We start from the raw sequence: 16,845 nt of genomic DNA, 5'->3' as shown, positions 1-16,845 counted from the left end.
ACTAGGCCAAACTCCCGGCCCATCATTTGCTACTTTTGTTGGTCATGGTGCTTGAACTCTGGGCCTGGCATTGTCCCTGGGCTCTTTAGCTCAATGCTCTACCACCTTGAGCTACAGGGCCACTTCTGGTTTACTAGTGGTTAATTGGAGGTAGGAATCTCAGGGACTTTTGTGGCTGGCAGACTTTGAACAGCAATCCTCGGATCTCAGCCTCCTGAGAGCTAGGTCTAAGATATGAGCCACAGGCCTGTGACTGCTAACTCTCTTAATAGTGAATCCACTCTTATAATCATGACATTAATCCACTTATAAGGGCACACTGTCCTCATGACTGGATTAGGCTCCACTTTCCAATACTGTTGCATTGAGGATGAAGTTTCTAATATATAAACGTTAGAGGACATATCAAACACTTTTCCTCTTTAAGGGGAGGGGTTCTGTATCTTTACTATATTGTTTTTTGAACCTATTTGTAAATATTAGGTACTACCAGTGTTGGTGAGGAATACTTAAAAAAGATCACTGTATACTGTAGTTTGGATATGACTTGCCCCTACCAAAAGTCATGTTGACTCTCAGTGAGTCTCAGTAAGTCAACATGGGAGGTGATTAGGTCATAGGGACATTATCTTCATGAGTAGATTAATGTCTTCTCAAATATAGATTTTTAATATAGGTTATTAAAAGACATTAATAACATTTTTTTTATTGTTGTTGTTGGTTGTAGGGCCTGAACTCTGGGCTTGGTACTGTCCCTGAGCTCTTCAGCTCAAGGCTAGTGCTTTGCCACTTGAGCCACAGCACCACTTGGTAGTTCATTGGAGATAAGAGTCCCATGACTTTAGTGCCTGGGCTGGCTTTGAGCTGCAGTCCTCAGATCTCAGCCTCCTAAGTAGCTAGGATTATAGTCGTGAGCCACCACCCCCAACTTAGGTTATTTCTTTTAAAAGTAGATTAGATCCTTTGAGAACAGATTGTTGTGAAATGAAGCTGGTGCTTCTTTTCGGTCTATCTTGTCATGTCTTCTGCAGTTGTCTGCTCCTTTATCCCCTTCTGCTGTACTTATACACGGAACAATAGCAGAATTCCTTATTAAATGACAACACACTTTGCTGTCTAACTTCAAATCCCTTCCCCATCCTCTTTTTAAAATGTATTACCCATCCTCATATGTTCTAATATAGCAAAAGAAAACAGACTGAGACATTGGTTTACCTTTTTTGTTGTTGTTTTTCTTGGGCTTGAACTCAGGGCCTGGGCACTATCCTTGGACATTTTTTGCTCAAGGCCAGCACTTTGCCACTTGAGCCACAGTGCTACTTGCAGCTTTTTCTGTGAATGTGGTTCTGGGGAATTGAATCCAGGGCTTTGTGCATGTTAGGTGAGCATGCTACCACTAGGCCACGTTCCTGGCCTGATTTCCTTTTTTTTTTTTTTTTTTTTTTGCCAGTTCTGGACTTGAGCTCAGGGCCTGAGCACTGTCCTTGGGTTTTCTCAAGGCTAGAGCTCTACCACTTGAGGCACACCACCACTTCTGGCTTTTTTGTATGTATATGGTACTGAGGAATTGAAGCTGGGTCTTCCGTGAATGGAAACATTTCCAAAAATATGTTGTCTAGTGAATTTTTGTCAAAAGCAAGTCAGTTTTGTCATTTTTCTACATAAAATTTGTCTGTGATTACTCAAGCCTCACCCTTCGTCTTTTGTCTCTGTGGCAGAATACCTGAACAGGCAATCTCTGTCTGTCTGTCTGTCTTTCTGTCTGTCTGTCTTTCTGTCTGTCTGTCAGTCTGTCTTGTGTCTTGAACTCAGGGCCTGAGCACTATCCTTGGGCTTTCTCAAGGCTAGAGCTCCATCACTTGAGACACAGCACCACTTCTGGCTTTTTTCTGTGTATGTAGTACTGAGTAATCAAACCTGGGTCTTAGTGCATGCTAGGCAAGCACTCTACCACTAGAATACACAATTTAAAGGAGGAAATACTTATACTGGTTCATGGGCTTCAGAGTGTTTATGAAATCTCTGGGGGCCATCATTGTTGACTTTTGGTGAGGTAGAATATTATAGAGGAGAGGGCTTAGTGAAGCAAAGCTTTTCACCCCAGGATATTGAGAGAGAAAGCCAGGGAGGGCTTACAGATAAGATATTCTCATCAAAGGCACATCCCCAGTTACCCAGTCTTCTAATAGTTCCTACCTCCTAATATTCAGTTATAATTTTACTAGTGGTTTCAATTCAACGACTAAGTTATTGCCTCAAGATCCAGTCACCTCTTAATAATACCATCGGCTATAGACAAAAGTTTTGTCCCGTGAGTCTTAACCGTGTCTACAGGAGATACCTAGATTTTAGCTTTATCATTCTAGCCTTTAATTTCTTCGCCCATTTGTACATACTTGGGGATCATCTTCACATATTCTGTGTGTACACTGACCTTTCCATTCATTACTAATTGTGTTTCTTACAACTTATCTTTCAGTTGTCCATTTGTTTATTGTTCGGTTCAAGTGACATTAAGGGCCATTTGTCCAAATCATTCCCCCCCCCTTACTAATTGAGACCATTAGACCATTTAAGCTCTGGGTTTCTCTGCTCATGGCAGTAAATCGAATGTAAACATTTAAAGCAGTTACCATACTGTCCAGCATTTGAACAAATACTGTATAATAAGAATAATAAATTTTTAGAAAGTTTAATCACTTTTCTTTTTGAGGCCAGGTCTCACTATTTAATAATCCAAGCTGACATTAAACTCTCTGTGTATCCCATTCTGGTCTTAAAACTTGTGATCTTCATAGCTTAGCCTGAGTGTACTACTACCACAATGGTCATTGTCACATTGGTTTTATAATTTATTTACTTGGCTTCTCTCCTTCTAGATTGTGAAGGAGATTTTTATTTACTTTCTGAAGTGTTTCTGGGTTCCAGTGTGATACTGATTCTTGGTGGTTCAGTAACATGTGTTACTTCCTGATGGTGGCACTTGTGTAGAGAGAAGGATTTCATTAGGGAAAAGACCAACTAGAAAGTTACCATCTTTCCTAAAATTGGTACATATTTTAATTATTTGGAATCCATAAGAGTTTTTTTTTTAGTGCTTTAGATTGAACCTATAGCTTTGCATATTTGAGGCAGGTATTGTACATTGTCCTTAAAAAATGGACACAAAGGGCCGGGAGTTTAGCCTAGTTGTAGACTGCTTGCCTAACATGCACGAAGACCTGGGTTTGATTCCTTGGTACCACATACATGGAAAAAAGCTGGAAGTGGTGCTGAGGCTCAAGTGGTAGAGCTCTAGCCTTGAGAAAGCCCAAGGAGAGTGCTCAGGCCCTGAGCTCAAGCGCAGGACTGGCAAAAAAAACCCCCACCAAAACCAAAAAACAACAACAACAAAAAAAAACAAAACAACAAAAAAAAACAGACACAAACTTCTCATTGAATCAAAATTTCTGGGACCCTGGGAGATAATGAAAGCTTGAATTCAGGCAATGACTTTGAGGGCAGGGAGTGAATAGATTGATATTCAAGAAAATTAAGAGATTTGATAGTACTACTTGTCTTAGAAGTAATTTGGATAGCTGATGGAGAGGGTGACTGAATGATCTAAGGTTAATGATAGAGAAGGAAGAGAAATGGGTTTAGAGAGGAAGATGTGTGAACTAGAAATCTAGATATACCAGTGGAAATAAGATGTTCTGTGGGCAAGTAGAAATACAGATCTGGCATTCAGGAGACAAGTGGAGGCAAGTGCAAGATATGTGCGGAGGTTGAGAGAAGTCAAGTCAAATAAGGACTGAAAATGCTACTGAATGGGATGATTAGATTATTTCCAGTTGCATTTAGTGAGAAATGCATGACTGAAAAGTAAGGAGATAGGACACAACTACTATCTAAGAACTATAAGAACTAGGAAAGGAAATGAAAATTAATGAAGTGTGAACTGCATGAAATGCCATGTCATCCTTTGGCCATACTCTAATAATGTTTTAGCTTTGAGGATTACAAACCTTTTAAAATCAGTTTTAATTTATAAAGGGACTTTATTGTACTGTTCCAGACTAATCCAAGAATGGAGGTAACTACTATATACTGAGTGTGGTGTTTTTAGAGAATAAATTAGAGATAGAAATAATTCTATCCCTAGGGAGGCATGATGGCTCACACCTGTAATCCTAGCTACTTAGGAGACTGAGATTTGAGGATCACATGGTTCAAAGCCAGCCTAGGCACTAAAGTCCATAACTCTTTATCTCCAATTAACTATTAGAAAACTGGAAGTGGATCTATGGTTCAAGGGGTGGCGATAACATTGAGCTGAAGAGCTTAGGGACAATGCCCAGGCCCAGAGTTCAAGTCCCATGACTGCATGACTGATTAAAAAAAAGAGAACTCTATCCCTGATAAAACAGTACTCTCATGGACCACTGATGACTTTTCTTCCCCTTTTCCTACTCTTCTTTCTCCTCCTTTTTTTTTGCCAGTCCTGGGGCTTGAACTCAGGACCTGGGCACTGTCCTTGAGCACTTCTGCTCAAGGGTAGTGCTCTGGCACTTGAGCCATAGTATCACTTCTTTCTGTGTATGTGGTACCAAGGAGTCAAACCTAGGACTTTGTCCATATTAGGCAAGCATTCTACTATTAGGCCAAACTCCTGGCTTTGGATCCCTGACTTCTTTTTTCTTTTGGTCAGTCCTGGGCTTGAGCTCAGGGCCTGAGTACTGTCCTTGGACTTTCTCAAGGCTAGAGCTCTACCACTTAAGCCTCAGCACCACTTCTGGTTTTTTCTATGTATGTGGTACCGAGGAATTGAACCCTGTCTGTGTGCATGCTGGGCAAGCACTCTACCACTAGGCCAAACTCCCGGCCCATCACTGACTTCTTATCTCTGTTTTTCTACATCCATGTTTATCACTTCTTATGAAGTATGTTTATCACTCTAAATGACCATCTGACACATGCTTCTCCATATCTTCCATCTTAATTTTTGTCCACTGTCTCATTTCTCAAGTTCTAAGAGAAGAATATAAAATCATTTACTTTACTTTTTAAAATAATTATGAATTTTTTGTTAGTTGGCTAACAAAGTTGTTTCCTGAGTCATGTGTCCATCACGGATTTTGTGTGTGTGCATATACAGGTTGAGATTAAAAGTCCATTTTGAGAATTGTAGAATTGAGAAATAGATCTGTGTTAGATATCCTTCTGTTACCTTAGCCAATCAGCTTATACGGAAAAAAAAGGATTATTTTTACTCTTGATTTCAAGTATTTCAGTACATGGTTGGTTAGGCCCTTTAGCAGAACATAATGTCCAAGAGCACTTGTTAAAAGATGTTTGCTTACTTCATGGTAGCTGGGAGGCAAAGAGCAGAAGGGCCAGATCCTAGTGTCCCTTATCCATTGTAGTACAGGCAGACTTGTAACTACACCATATCTTCTGAAGGTTCTATTACCTTCCAATAATGCCTTGCTGGTGACCAAACCTTTCAGGTGGCTGCCCAAAGTTATTTAAACCATAGGAGCATCCTTTTTTCCTGTGGTACCATAATTTCTCTAGATGAGGTCATAATGGAAAAGCCTGATTAAGCTTTCTGATAAGGATTTGATATTGATCAGAATATATTCATTTTTAAGAAGTTCAAGAAATTAGAAGGATCTGAAGACAGTAAAATAATTGGCAATGAATTATGAAGTAAAAGTAAGGTTAGGGGTATAATGCCAATTGGAATGAGAAGCATTTTCTCAAGGGTAAGAATTTAGAACAAAAGAAAAAGGACTAAAAAGAAATTTTGTATGAAGTTTTGTTCTAAGAGTGTGCGATTAGAATTAGAAGTACAAGATACAGAAAACAAAAAGATACCTTTTCCCTAGTAATCATCATTAATGTTTTCCTAGGTATTCTTTCATAAGTTGGGTTGCTATTTGTTAAGATGATCATGCTCTTCATGTGAGTTTCTATTTTTCCCTTATAACAGTTTTCTAATTTTTCAACAACAGCACTTTCAGGACTAGTTTAATTTTTGATAACTATTATATTCATGTTTGAATTATTAAACTATATTTAGCTAATCCCCTGTTGAAGAACTTGATGCAGATAACATGCTAGCAACAACTTGGGGTTGTAAGTTTTTTGTACTCCCATTAATGTTTGAGTGTCTTATTTTCTAACACCTTTTGACTAAAAAAATATTGTCAAAGAATAAAAATATTTTTGTTCTAAGATAATACCCTCAGCCATTCATCTCTACTTAGAGAAGCCTCTGGGTTGGGTGGGGGTCTTTCTGGATCTGACAATGGAACTGTGAGATTTGTCAGTGTGGCTAGGAATTCCCTTATCTGGAGATACCCCATCGGCTCTTTCCATCTCCTGTCAGGCCTTTCATTTCCAGCAGTGACCCATTTGCCTAAGTGAAGAGCCTTTCCAGGTGTCCGGGGAGGAGGACCGATCTGGTGGCAAATGCCTGTAATCCTAGCTACTCAGGAGGCTAAGATCTGAGGATCAAGGTTCATAGCCAGCCTGGGCACAAAAGGACTGGAGACTCTTATCTCCAGTTAACCTCTAGAAAATGGGAAGTGGGGCTTGGCTTGAGGATAAAGCGGTAGCTTTGAGCTGAAGAGTCAGGGACAGTGCCCAGGCCGAGTTCAAGCCCTATGACCCACAAAAAAAAAAAAAAAAAAAAAAAAGAGGATGCTATTGGAGTGGCTGAAGACTGCTGAAACTGATCATTTAGTTTCCTTGAACACTGTGGCCATTGCTGCCTTTCTTTAGTAGCCCTATCACAGGTAGTATAGCCTCAAAGCCCCTTCTCAGATCCAGTCTGGTTCTCTGTCCTTTTTTAAAAAAAGCTGTAGGAACCTTATCTTTCCTCTCTGCTTTGTATTGCAACGAACTATGCCATCATTCAGGTGATTTTTCTCTTCTTAAAATGCCTGTGGAGTAGAAAGGGATCAAAGAGAGGAAAAGAAAATTTGCACTACATGCCAACAAAGATCATTAAATAATAATGGCAGTAGGATATGATGACAAACTTTTTGGTACATGCCAAAATATCAAAATAGCAACAATCTTTGGTCACAATGATTAAAAATAAATGCAACCTCAGTCTGAGGTTGAACAGAGAGTGAACAAGCAGATTTGCTCCTAAAAGTACTTTGTATATAAGGTTATAGTGGCTCCTGGTAGTTACTATTAGGTAGTCATGTTTTTGTTATAAGCCCCTGGATCTATTTTTTTTTTTTAATTGCCAGTCCTGGGGCTTGAACTCAGGATCTGGGCACTGTCCTGGAGCTTTTTTGCTCAAGGCTTGCACTCTACCTCTTGAGCCACAGCACTACTTCCAGCCTTTTCAGTGTATGTGATACTGAGGAATTGAACCCAGGCCATCATGCATGCTAAGCAAACACTCTACCACTAAGCCACACTCCCTGCCTAGGATCTAATTGTTTTTGCAGAGATGACATAAACAACTCTATTTTGATTTTGTTGCTTCTCGAGTTTCTGGAATATTTGGGCATCAAATAGAATCATCTCTGGTTCTGTGTGAAAGCACCCCATCTTTCCCTTTTAGTTGTCTGTATATGACTTTTTTTTTTCTACCCTTTTCCTTTGATTACATTTCCATACTGGGTTTTCAAGACTAAGTAGGAAGCCCCTTATGTTTATATCACCAACAAATTTACTTTTATTCTACTTCAGCCAAGGTACCTCAGAAATTAAGGTGCCTCAGAAATTGCTTTTTAGGGCCTTTCTCTAGGAGCTTCTTAGCTCTTTCAGTCATTTTCTTTTACCAGTTATGCCATTTTTTTCAAGTGAATCAGGGTCTGACTGACTACATGAAATTCTACTCCCCAATAACTTAGTTCTTTGTAGGACATATAATGGCTGGGGTCTTTGAAATCTTCTCAGTTAAGAAGTAAGGGGACGCACTGGAGTTGTATGGCACTTTTAGAGGGGTTCTGTTGCCCTCTGTCTCTTCGCTGAACTTAGAGGGCTAGGATCAAAATATTAGGCTGTTTTCTTAGGTCCCTCCACTTAAAAAAAAAAAAAAAATCTTTTGGGACCCGGAGTTTGGCCTGGTGGTAGAGTGCTTGCCTAGCATGCACAAAAACCTGGGTTTGATTCCTCCATACCACATACGTAGAAAAAACCCAGAAGTTGTGCAGTAGCTCAAGTGGTAGAGCCTTGAGAAAGTCCAAAGACAGTGCTTAGGCCCTGTATTCAAGGCCCAGGACTGGCAAAAAAAAAAAAAATCTTGGCTTGGAGTCAAAGTTTCAGTTGTTGAACACTCAAAAGGCCAACTCAGCCTCCCAGGTTTTTGGTTTTTTTTTTTTTCACTTGAAAAATTAGAAGAAAAAAAGGTTAAAGAAAGGGAAACAGAATTATGTCAGTCCTGAGAGTGAATTAATTCTTAAAAATTGTATGAAAACAGTTAAATTCAGATGGAAACATTTTTTTGTGTGTGTGCCAAAGGAATTTTGGTGACTATTTCATTTTGTTTAGGGTTTTTATCTGAAAGAAGAAGGGAAAAAAAGGTTCCTTTTTTTTTTTTTTTTTTTGCCTCATATTTCCAAGTAGTTGGAGTACTGGCAAATGTTATCGTATCTGGTTCTTTCTTTATTTTCAGTGTTCCATAACATAAATGCTACTCTGTTGACACTAATGCTACTTTATTTATTTCCTTGACAATTCTTTGATTTTTAAGCTTTTGAGTAATAACAACTAAAGCGTATTTAGTTCTAAGTGAAAACCAAAAGCAAAGCATGAATTGAGATTTAAGATTATTTGTATTTAAGACTATTTGTGAGTGCTTTATCTTATAGTCAACATATTGGTTCTTATATTTAAGTTATTTTCCATAAAATATATATAACTAATTTTAAAATAATTGCTTTTAAGATAATCAAATGAATTACTGTATTTTTTAGCAATTCTTTTTTGTGCTTACATTGTATATAAGGATATCTAATCAAAATGTGTGTTCTTCATGCTCAAAATAATATTTTTCTTTATGTAGTTGTACTGTTAATACCTAATTAAGTTTAAAAAGCTAGAGCTGACATATCATTACCAAGAAAAGTGCTTTCTTGGCATTTCTTTTTTTTTTTTAAATATTTTTTATTGTGATTAATAGAAGGGATACATTATATTCACCAGATAGAAGTTGCATAACTTCACAAATATTGATATCCCTTTTCATGACATGGTCCCTTGGCATTTCTTAAGAACAAAACAAAACCCCAAACTTATTTCTGTTGCTGCATCTATCTACAGTGGTGTCCATCTGTTGTCTCAGCTACTTGGAATGCTGACTTGGCAAAATCAGTTCATCCCATGAGTTGGAGATCAGCCTGGGGAATGTAGTGAGGTACTCTTCCTAGTAAATGCATAACAAAAAATACATAAACTCTGTGTCCCATATATAATAACACTCTTGTTCTTCCCGTGTTCCGCAGATCTCGGTAACCACTATTCTACATTTTGCCTCTGTGAATTTGGCTATTCTTAGATGTTACATTATAGTCAAACAATATTAATACTTTGTGTCTAGATTATTTCACGGAGCTTATGCTTTTAATCTTTATCTTTCTCACTTAAGATATATAATATTCTCTTGTAAGTATATCTATCACCCATCTGTTGATGGACTTGGGTTGTTTCCACTGTTTAGCTGTTGTGAATTGTGTTGCAGTGAACTTTGGTGTACAAATACCTGTTTGCTTTAGATTTTAATTGAGGTTTTTAATAAGTAAGGATGTTATAAACTAAGCAAGAGAATATAATTTCCCCTCTCTGGGATGGATGGTAAAGAGATGAGATGAAAGAAGGGGTGTTGGTTGTGATGCATTTGAGATGTTCTAGACAATCCATTACTTCATGTAATGGAAACAGTTGTGTTTTAGTTTATGTTGGGGCAAAATAACTGGCATAAACAAGTTAAAAGAATCAAAGGTTTGTTTTGGCTCAGTATTCAAGAAATTCCAATTCATACTTTTTGGATGCTTTGATTCTGGGCCCTGGTGAAGTAAATGTAATGGTGACCAGAATCTGTGAAGAACAGGAAGTAGAGAAGGAGGGACTAAAAGCAAGATATAAACTTCAAATGCACCCCCCTTAGTGATCTGTTTGTCCAGATAGACTTTCCTCCTGAAGTTTCATGATTTCCAAAATAGTACCACCATCTGGGGACTAAGCATTTAAACATGAACTAGTGGAAGACAGTTCATATTTAAACCATAACATTCTATGCCTGTCCCCCAAAGTCTCATGGTTGTCTCATAAAGCAAAATGCATTTAGTTTATATCCAAGAATCCTCAAAGTCTTAAAACTTAAAACATTTTAAGTTCAAGATTTTCTCTGAGGCTCAAGGCAAATTTTTAACTATGAGCCCCTGTAAAATAAAAAAAAATTCTGCATTTTTAAGATGCAATGGCACAGAATAAACATTTCCATTCCAAAATAGAGGAATAGGAGAATATCAATGAAGTATTGGAACAAATCAAGACTGAAAGCCAGCAAGGCAAGCATTAAATAATATAGCTCTATGTCTAGAATTTGGAAGCGGGGGATGCACTATATAGTGGCAGTAGGTTGGGCATTCCCACTCCCCAGTATCATTCTTGGACTGGCATCACTGATTGCCTTGCCTACAGGGTTCCTCAGCAGACAGTCTGCATTCTTGACAGCTCTAACTTCATGGGATTTGTATTGTAAGCCTTCACTCTCACATGTTCATTACTTGGTGGTTTTCTACAGGGGATTTGACCCTCGTATACATATCCTAATTTCTCATGAGTTCCTTTGGAATCTGAGTGAAAACCTCATGACCGTACAATACTCTGTATACCTGTAAAACCCACATTAATCTGTTTCCAGTTTGAGCAGTAGTTGGGTCCCTCTAGACCATGGCTGCAGTGGCCCCATAGTTGTTAATAAGTGAACACGATGAAGTGAATCCTTGAGAAATTACTTTCTAAGGTGCTCTGTATGAGCAGGTGCCATGGAGCTTTTTTTTTTTTTTTCTCAAGGTTACGTGTTTCCCTTTATTGTTAAAGAGTTGTAAAAGAGGTTCCAATACTTCTTGGACATGTTTACCTTCTTTCCCTTTCCTCCTGTTAGCCTTATCTACAAATTACATAATTCATTTTTTAATCTTAGTGTATATTGAATTCAATAATTGCATTTGTTCTCCCTTCTCTCCATTCCTGGATACTTCCATTCCTGGGTACATCCTTTGTCTACCTGCCCCTTAAAAGCAAAGCAAAACAACACAAAAACAAAAACATGAAAATGTTTTCATCTTGGGGAGTTTGATAAATCATACTTTGTTCAGAGGAATTATACATTTGGCTTTCTCCCTTCATATACCCTCCTTTAGTCAGTCTGTTCATGTGTAAATACATAAAGCCCTGTCTACATGATCATGTTGTATGTTAGATCTAACTTCGACGCATCATTTGCCTGTGAGTTTGGCTTATCACTTGACATGATTACTCTAGGTCTAGCGATTCCCTGTAAAGCATATAATGTTGTTCTTTCTGATAGATGAGAAAAATTCTGTTGTGTATGTGTACCACAGTGTTTTGATCCACTCATCTATTGTAGGGCATCTGATTGTTCTATAACTTGGCTATTGTGAATAATGCAGCAGTGGACATATCCTGACTTATAATGTTCTAGATAGATGTCCAAGAATGGTATGGATGGATCATAGGGATATCTATATTTAACTTTTTTTGGAGACATTTCCAAACTACCCTCCAGTGTTTGTACTAGTTTATACTTCAAACAGCAGTGCAATAACGTTCCTTTTACCTTGTATTTCTGTCAGCATTTGTTATTGGTTGAATTTTCTATGGTGGCCAATCTCACTAGAGTGAGATAGAATTTTAGTGTTTTGATTATTTATTTCTTTTATAGCCAGGGCTATTTCCTCATAGGTTTATTTGCCATTCCATTCTTACTTCAGAGAAGTCTCTGTTTAGTTCCTTTGCTCTGTTATTGGTTGGCTTATTCATTTTTTTTTCTGTGGAGGGTTTCTTGATTTCCTTGTATATTTTGTTGATGTAATAGCTGGTAAAGATCTTTTCCCAGTCTAGTGGCTGTCTTTCTGGTTGTGCAGTTTGTCTTTTACTGTGTATTAATTCGATATAATCCCATGTGTTAATTAAGTCTCTCTGCTATTTGCTGTATCCCTAGGACAATTTTCAAAAAGTTTCTGTCTATGTCTATATGTTTTAATATTTCCCTACTCCATAGTAGTTTCAGTGTTTCAGGTTGGACAGTAAGGTCTTTGGTCTACTTTGAGTTTACATTTATGCATAGTTACAAATGGGTTTAATATCCAGTTTTCTACAAATGGATATCCAGTTTTCCCAACACTAATTATTTTTTATGTATTTTTAAATTGTTTTTATAAAGGTGATATACACAGGGGTTACAGTTATACAAGTCAGATGAAGAGTGCATTTCATTTTGGGCAGTGTCATTCCTTTCCTCAGTCCTAGTTTTTCCCTCCTCTCTTTACACATTTTTATCATTAATTATTATTGTTGTTATTATTATTATTATTTTTGTCGACGGTTGTGGGACTTGAACTCTGGGTCTAGGTCTGAGGTCTTCAGCCCAAGGCTCCTGCCCTAAGCCTTGAGCCACAGTACCACTTCTAGTTTTCTGTTGGTTAATTGGAGATTAAGAGTCTCATGGATTTTAGCCCAGGCTGGCTTCGAACTTCAATCCTCAGATCTCAGCCTCCTCAGTAGCTAGGATTATGTGCATGAGCCACCACGCCCAGCTTTTATCATTAATTATTGAAGAGGCTTTTTGTTGACTTACAGCTTGTCTCCCATATCAAACAGATAACCATAAATATATAGTTTTATGGGTCTTCTAGTTCCTTTCCAAATCTTGAGCTATATAGTCCTTCATCTGGTAGTTCATTTTTACTGTTTAAATATCTTTCATAGTAAGCCTAAGTAAAATAATTTTTTTGAGGTGTTAGAACAAATTATTGAACTGGAGGATTAGTTAAGTTAGACAGAACTGTGGATAATCTGGCAGTCTATTTATATAGAATTATATAGTCTGATATGGAAAACCACACATTTGGTTCAGACCAGTAAACATAGTAGTTGATTGGATTTGCAGTGTTAAATTTTTTTTTTTCTCATATCAAAGGACAGTAGCCCCGGCCAACTTTCTGAGTTCTTACAGTAGACCTGGATTCTTGCTTTTTTTCCTTCCTCCTTCCCTCCCTCTCTCACTCCTTCCTTCCCTCCCTCCCTCTTCTTCCTCCCTCTCTCCCTCTTTCCCTCCCTCTCTTCCTCCCTTCCTTCCCTTTCTCCCTACCTTTTCTCCTTCTCTCTCCCCCAATTTCTCCTCCTGTTCTCTCTCCCCCCTTCCTCCCTCCCTCTCTCTCTCCCCCTCTCTCCTCTCTTCTTTCTTTCCTCTAGGTCCTTGTACTCTCCCTCCTTTTTGTCACTTATAACTGATGCCTGCCACTTGAGCCAAATCTCTAGTTCCAGCATTTTGTTGATTTATTGGAGAGAAGAATTTCTTGAATTTGTCTTCTGTGGCTGGCTCTGACCTGCAGTCTTTAGCTCTCAGTCGTACAATTATAGGCATGAGCCACTGGCTCCCAGCTTAATTAAGGAGTTTACTTAAAATAATCTTAGCAAACAACAACAAGTAAGTCCAAAAGACATGGAAAGTAGAAGGAAAACAAAAATAATTCTAAGATATGAGATTTAATTTTCTATTTTTTGAATCTCAAAAATTTGAATTTGAAAAATTCAAATTTCAATTTCAAAAAATAACAATCTCAAGGAACTCAAAATTGAGTCTCAAAAAATACAATTTAACTTGACTATGTAAGTGTCCAGTATTTCTTTTTTCTTTTTTTTTTTTTTTATTGGTTATGGGACTTGAACCATGGGCCTGGGCGTTGTCCCGAGCTCTTCAGCTCAAGGTTACTGCCCTAGCCCTTGAGCTACACCACCACTTCCGGTTTTCTAGTGGTTGTTTGGAGATAAGAGTCTCACAGACTTTAGTGCCCTTGCTGGCTTTAAACTGCCATCCTCAGATCTCAGCCTCCTGAATAGCTGGGATTACAGGCATGAGCCACTGCGCCTGGCTACCCAATACTTCCTGATCAGAGACACTCTTATATCATTTTATCCCTTTCTGACTGTTCCCTATTCCCAGACTTCTCCCATTTTCTTTATCTCATATATGCATTGACTATTCTTATATTTGTTCTCTGTTCCCTTTTCATCATCCATCCACTTCTCTTTCACAACTAGATGGAGACTTCTCATGTGTAGTTTCTTTTATTTTCTTTTAGGTTTGGCCAGAGATAGTTTTTATATTTTTCATCTTCAGTGTTTACCAAAATCCTTTTGGATAACAAAATTCTTTGGATAACAAAATATAGCTGCACTAACACTTTTAGGATTGGTGGTTGCTGTTCTTAGATGGGATACAGCTATGATATCACTCTTCTTTGTAATTTGTTCTTTTTGAATTGTATCTCTAGTGCTTTCTAGCCAAATGTGTTGAAAACATAGTTTTACAAGCAGTATCATTTCCTTGTCTTTAGTAGACTTTGCTAGAACATTGAGTTCTCAGAATTCTGAAGAACATAGAGCAGATTTAATATCCTTTATTTCAAATTGTTGGAACCAGAAGTGTCTCTTGGATTTCAGATTTTTTCATATCCACATGCATGTAATACCTTTGGAAAGGCAGCCAAGTATAAACAGAAATTGAAGGACTCTTACATGAAATGTATACTTATATATACGTTATACAGTCTTATGCTAATTAAGGTAATTTTATACAGCATTTAAAATAGTTTCTACTTATATACATGATATTAAAGAGATCTCTTGATTTACACAGGAAGTCTTCCATGAAGGATGCTCTTAGTATTATTGTTTATTACTATTGTGAAGACATTTATTCTCTTTATGAGAAAAGGTTTATATTTATACATGGCTTGTGAATACATTGTAAATATTTGATTTTTTTCTCTTCTATTTATGTTTCAGACTCCTGGGAGAGTTGGCTCCCAAGGTTCTGATTTAGATTCTTCAGCAGCTCCCATAAATGCAGTGGATGTCAACAATGAAAGCTCTTCAGAGGTATGAAATTATACTTTGGTGACAAAATTTATAAAAGCAAAATAGCAACTATTCTTAGTAACAATTGATGACTTAATGTATTTTTGTAGGAGAAGTTCTCAGTGTTGTGTGCTTGTAGTGTATACTGTCAGTTGTGAGACTGAGTAAGTGTATATTACTGCTAATTTGTCTACATGCTAATGTCATCTTCTTTGAAGAGTTTTCAGTCTTTCAATGTGAATTCACATCTCTTTGTTTTATGTGTATGGACTCTCATGAACCATTCAGGATAATGAAGCTTAGGTTGTCTTTAAAATGTATTCCTTATTTTCTGTCTTTAGAAAGTTCCATTAATATGTGGGGTGCAGTGCCTCAGCCCTGTAATCCTGGCTACACAGGAGGCTGAGATCTGAGGATCCTGGGTGCCTGCCTGACCACTAAAGACTGGGAGACTCTGATCTCCAATTAATCACTAGAAAAGGAAAAGTGGGGCTGTGGCTCAAGGAGTAGGAAGGTAGCCTTGAGCTGAAGAGCTCAGGGACAGTGCCCAGGCCCAAAGTTCAAGCCCCTTGACCCACCAAAAAAAAAAAAAGTTGTATTAGTATTCTTGTTTTTAACAAATGAGAAGTATTTGCTCATTTTAAAAAACAGGTAAAGAAGAGGAGAATGTAAAACTCATCTATGTTGCTGCCATCAAGAAGACTAGCACAAGGCTAAAATAGTAGAGTACCTGCAAGCCCAAGGTCTTGAGTTCAATCTCCAGTATTGCCACGAAAAGTAATTTTTTTTTTTAAATTTGGTTAGTTGTGGGGCTTGAACTCTGGGCTTGGGTGCTGTCCCTCATCTCTTTTCGAACCAGATATATTGTACAATATTAATCATTACACCATGTGTGCACATATATATGTTTTACGTAGTTCAGTTAGTATCAGCACATGCAGAGATGTACGCATATCATATTCCGAACGTTGTAGACAAGAAAGGGTTGCTGTAGTTCTTTGGGAAAACAAAACAACTGAAAAGACAATGCAGCCAGCCTGGGTTTTATTTTATAATATAGGCACTGAAAAGCATTGCACGATGCATCTAAATCTTCATTTTCCTTAGCCTCTGGATTCTAACATTCAGAGCATCAGTTCCATCCCATGTGATTTATTTATTTATTTTTTATTTTAATCTATAGAGGAGTTACAGTTATATTTGCCAGATAGAGGGTGCATTACTTCTCACTCATTGATACCCTTTTTCATGTTCTTGTCCCCATTTCCCTCCCTCCCTCCTCCCAATCATTTTGTTTTCCCCTCTTCCCTTTCCTATTTTAAATAAATAAACGTATGTATAATATACCAGGAAACAAAGTCAGATACTGTAACAATATGAGATTAACCAAAGTGCAACAAAAGAGATGAGAAAAAAGATAGTACATTAAGAACAACAATCATTCATAATTAATCTCTTGTTTCCATGTTCTGGAGGTCCATTAATTTAGCCTCGTCCTATATGGCTTTATGTATCTAGGGTTTGAGCTATTGTAATCCCCTGCTAGGAGAGTGTTAGGTTTGTACTAATTATTACAAATGAGGGAAACGATTGAGCCTATGTTCCTTTGGGTCTGGCTTACTTCACTTAATATGATTTTTTCCAAGTCTTTTCCATTTCCTTACAAATGGGGTGATGTCATTGTTTCTGATGGCAGCATAGTATTTCATTGTGTATAAGTACTACATC

At 37.6% G+C, this 16,845-nt stretch overlaps 1 protein-coding gene across 2 annotated transcripts in view; it reads left to right on the top strand.

Annotated features, from left to right (window-relative positions):
- Positions 1-16,845, top strand: part of Eea1 (early endosome antigen 1) — a 95,370-nt gene that overhangs the window by 6,150 nt on the left and 72,375 nt on the right. For both annotated transcript variants that reach the window (XM_090328382.1, XM_090328381.1), the window contains exon 2: positions 15,046-15,138. In XM_090328382.1, the coding sequence (XP_090184508.1) occupies positions 15,046-15,138 (93 nt within the window). The remainder of the gene's footprint in view (positions 1-15,045; positions 15,139-16,845) is intronic.

This window comes from Megascapheus bottae, chromosome 2 (genome assembly GCF_031878675.1).
Source record: "Megascapheus bottae isolate mThoBot1 chromosome 2, mThoBot2.hap1, whole genome shotgun sequence".
NCBI classification, from domain to species: domain Eukaryota; kingdom Metazoa; phylum Chordata; class Mammalia; order Rodentia; family Geomyidae; genus Megascapheus; species Megascapheus bottae.
Note: the sequence above shows the minus strand (reverse complement) of the source record. Positions and strands in the feature narration are given on the sequence as shown.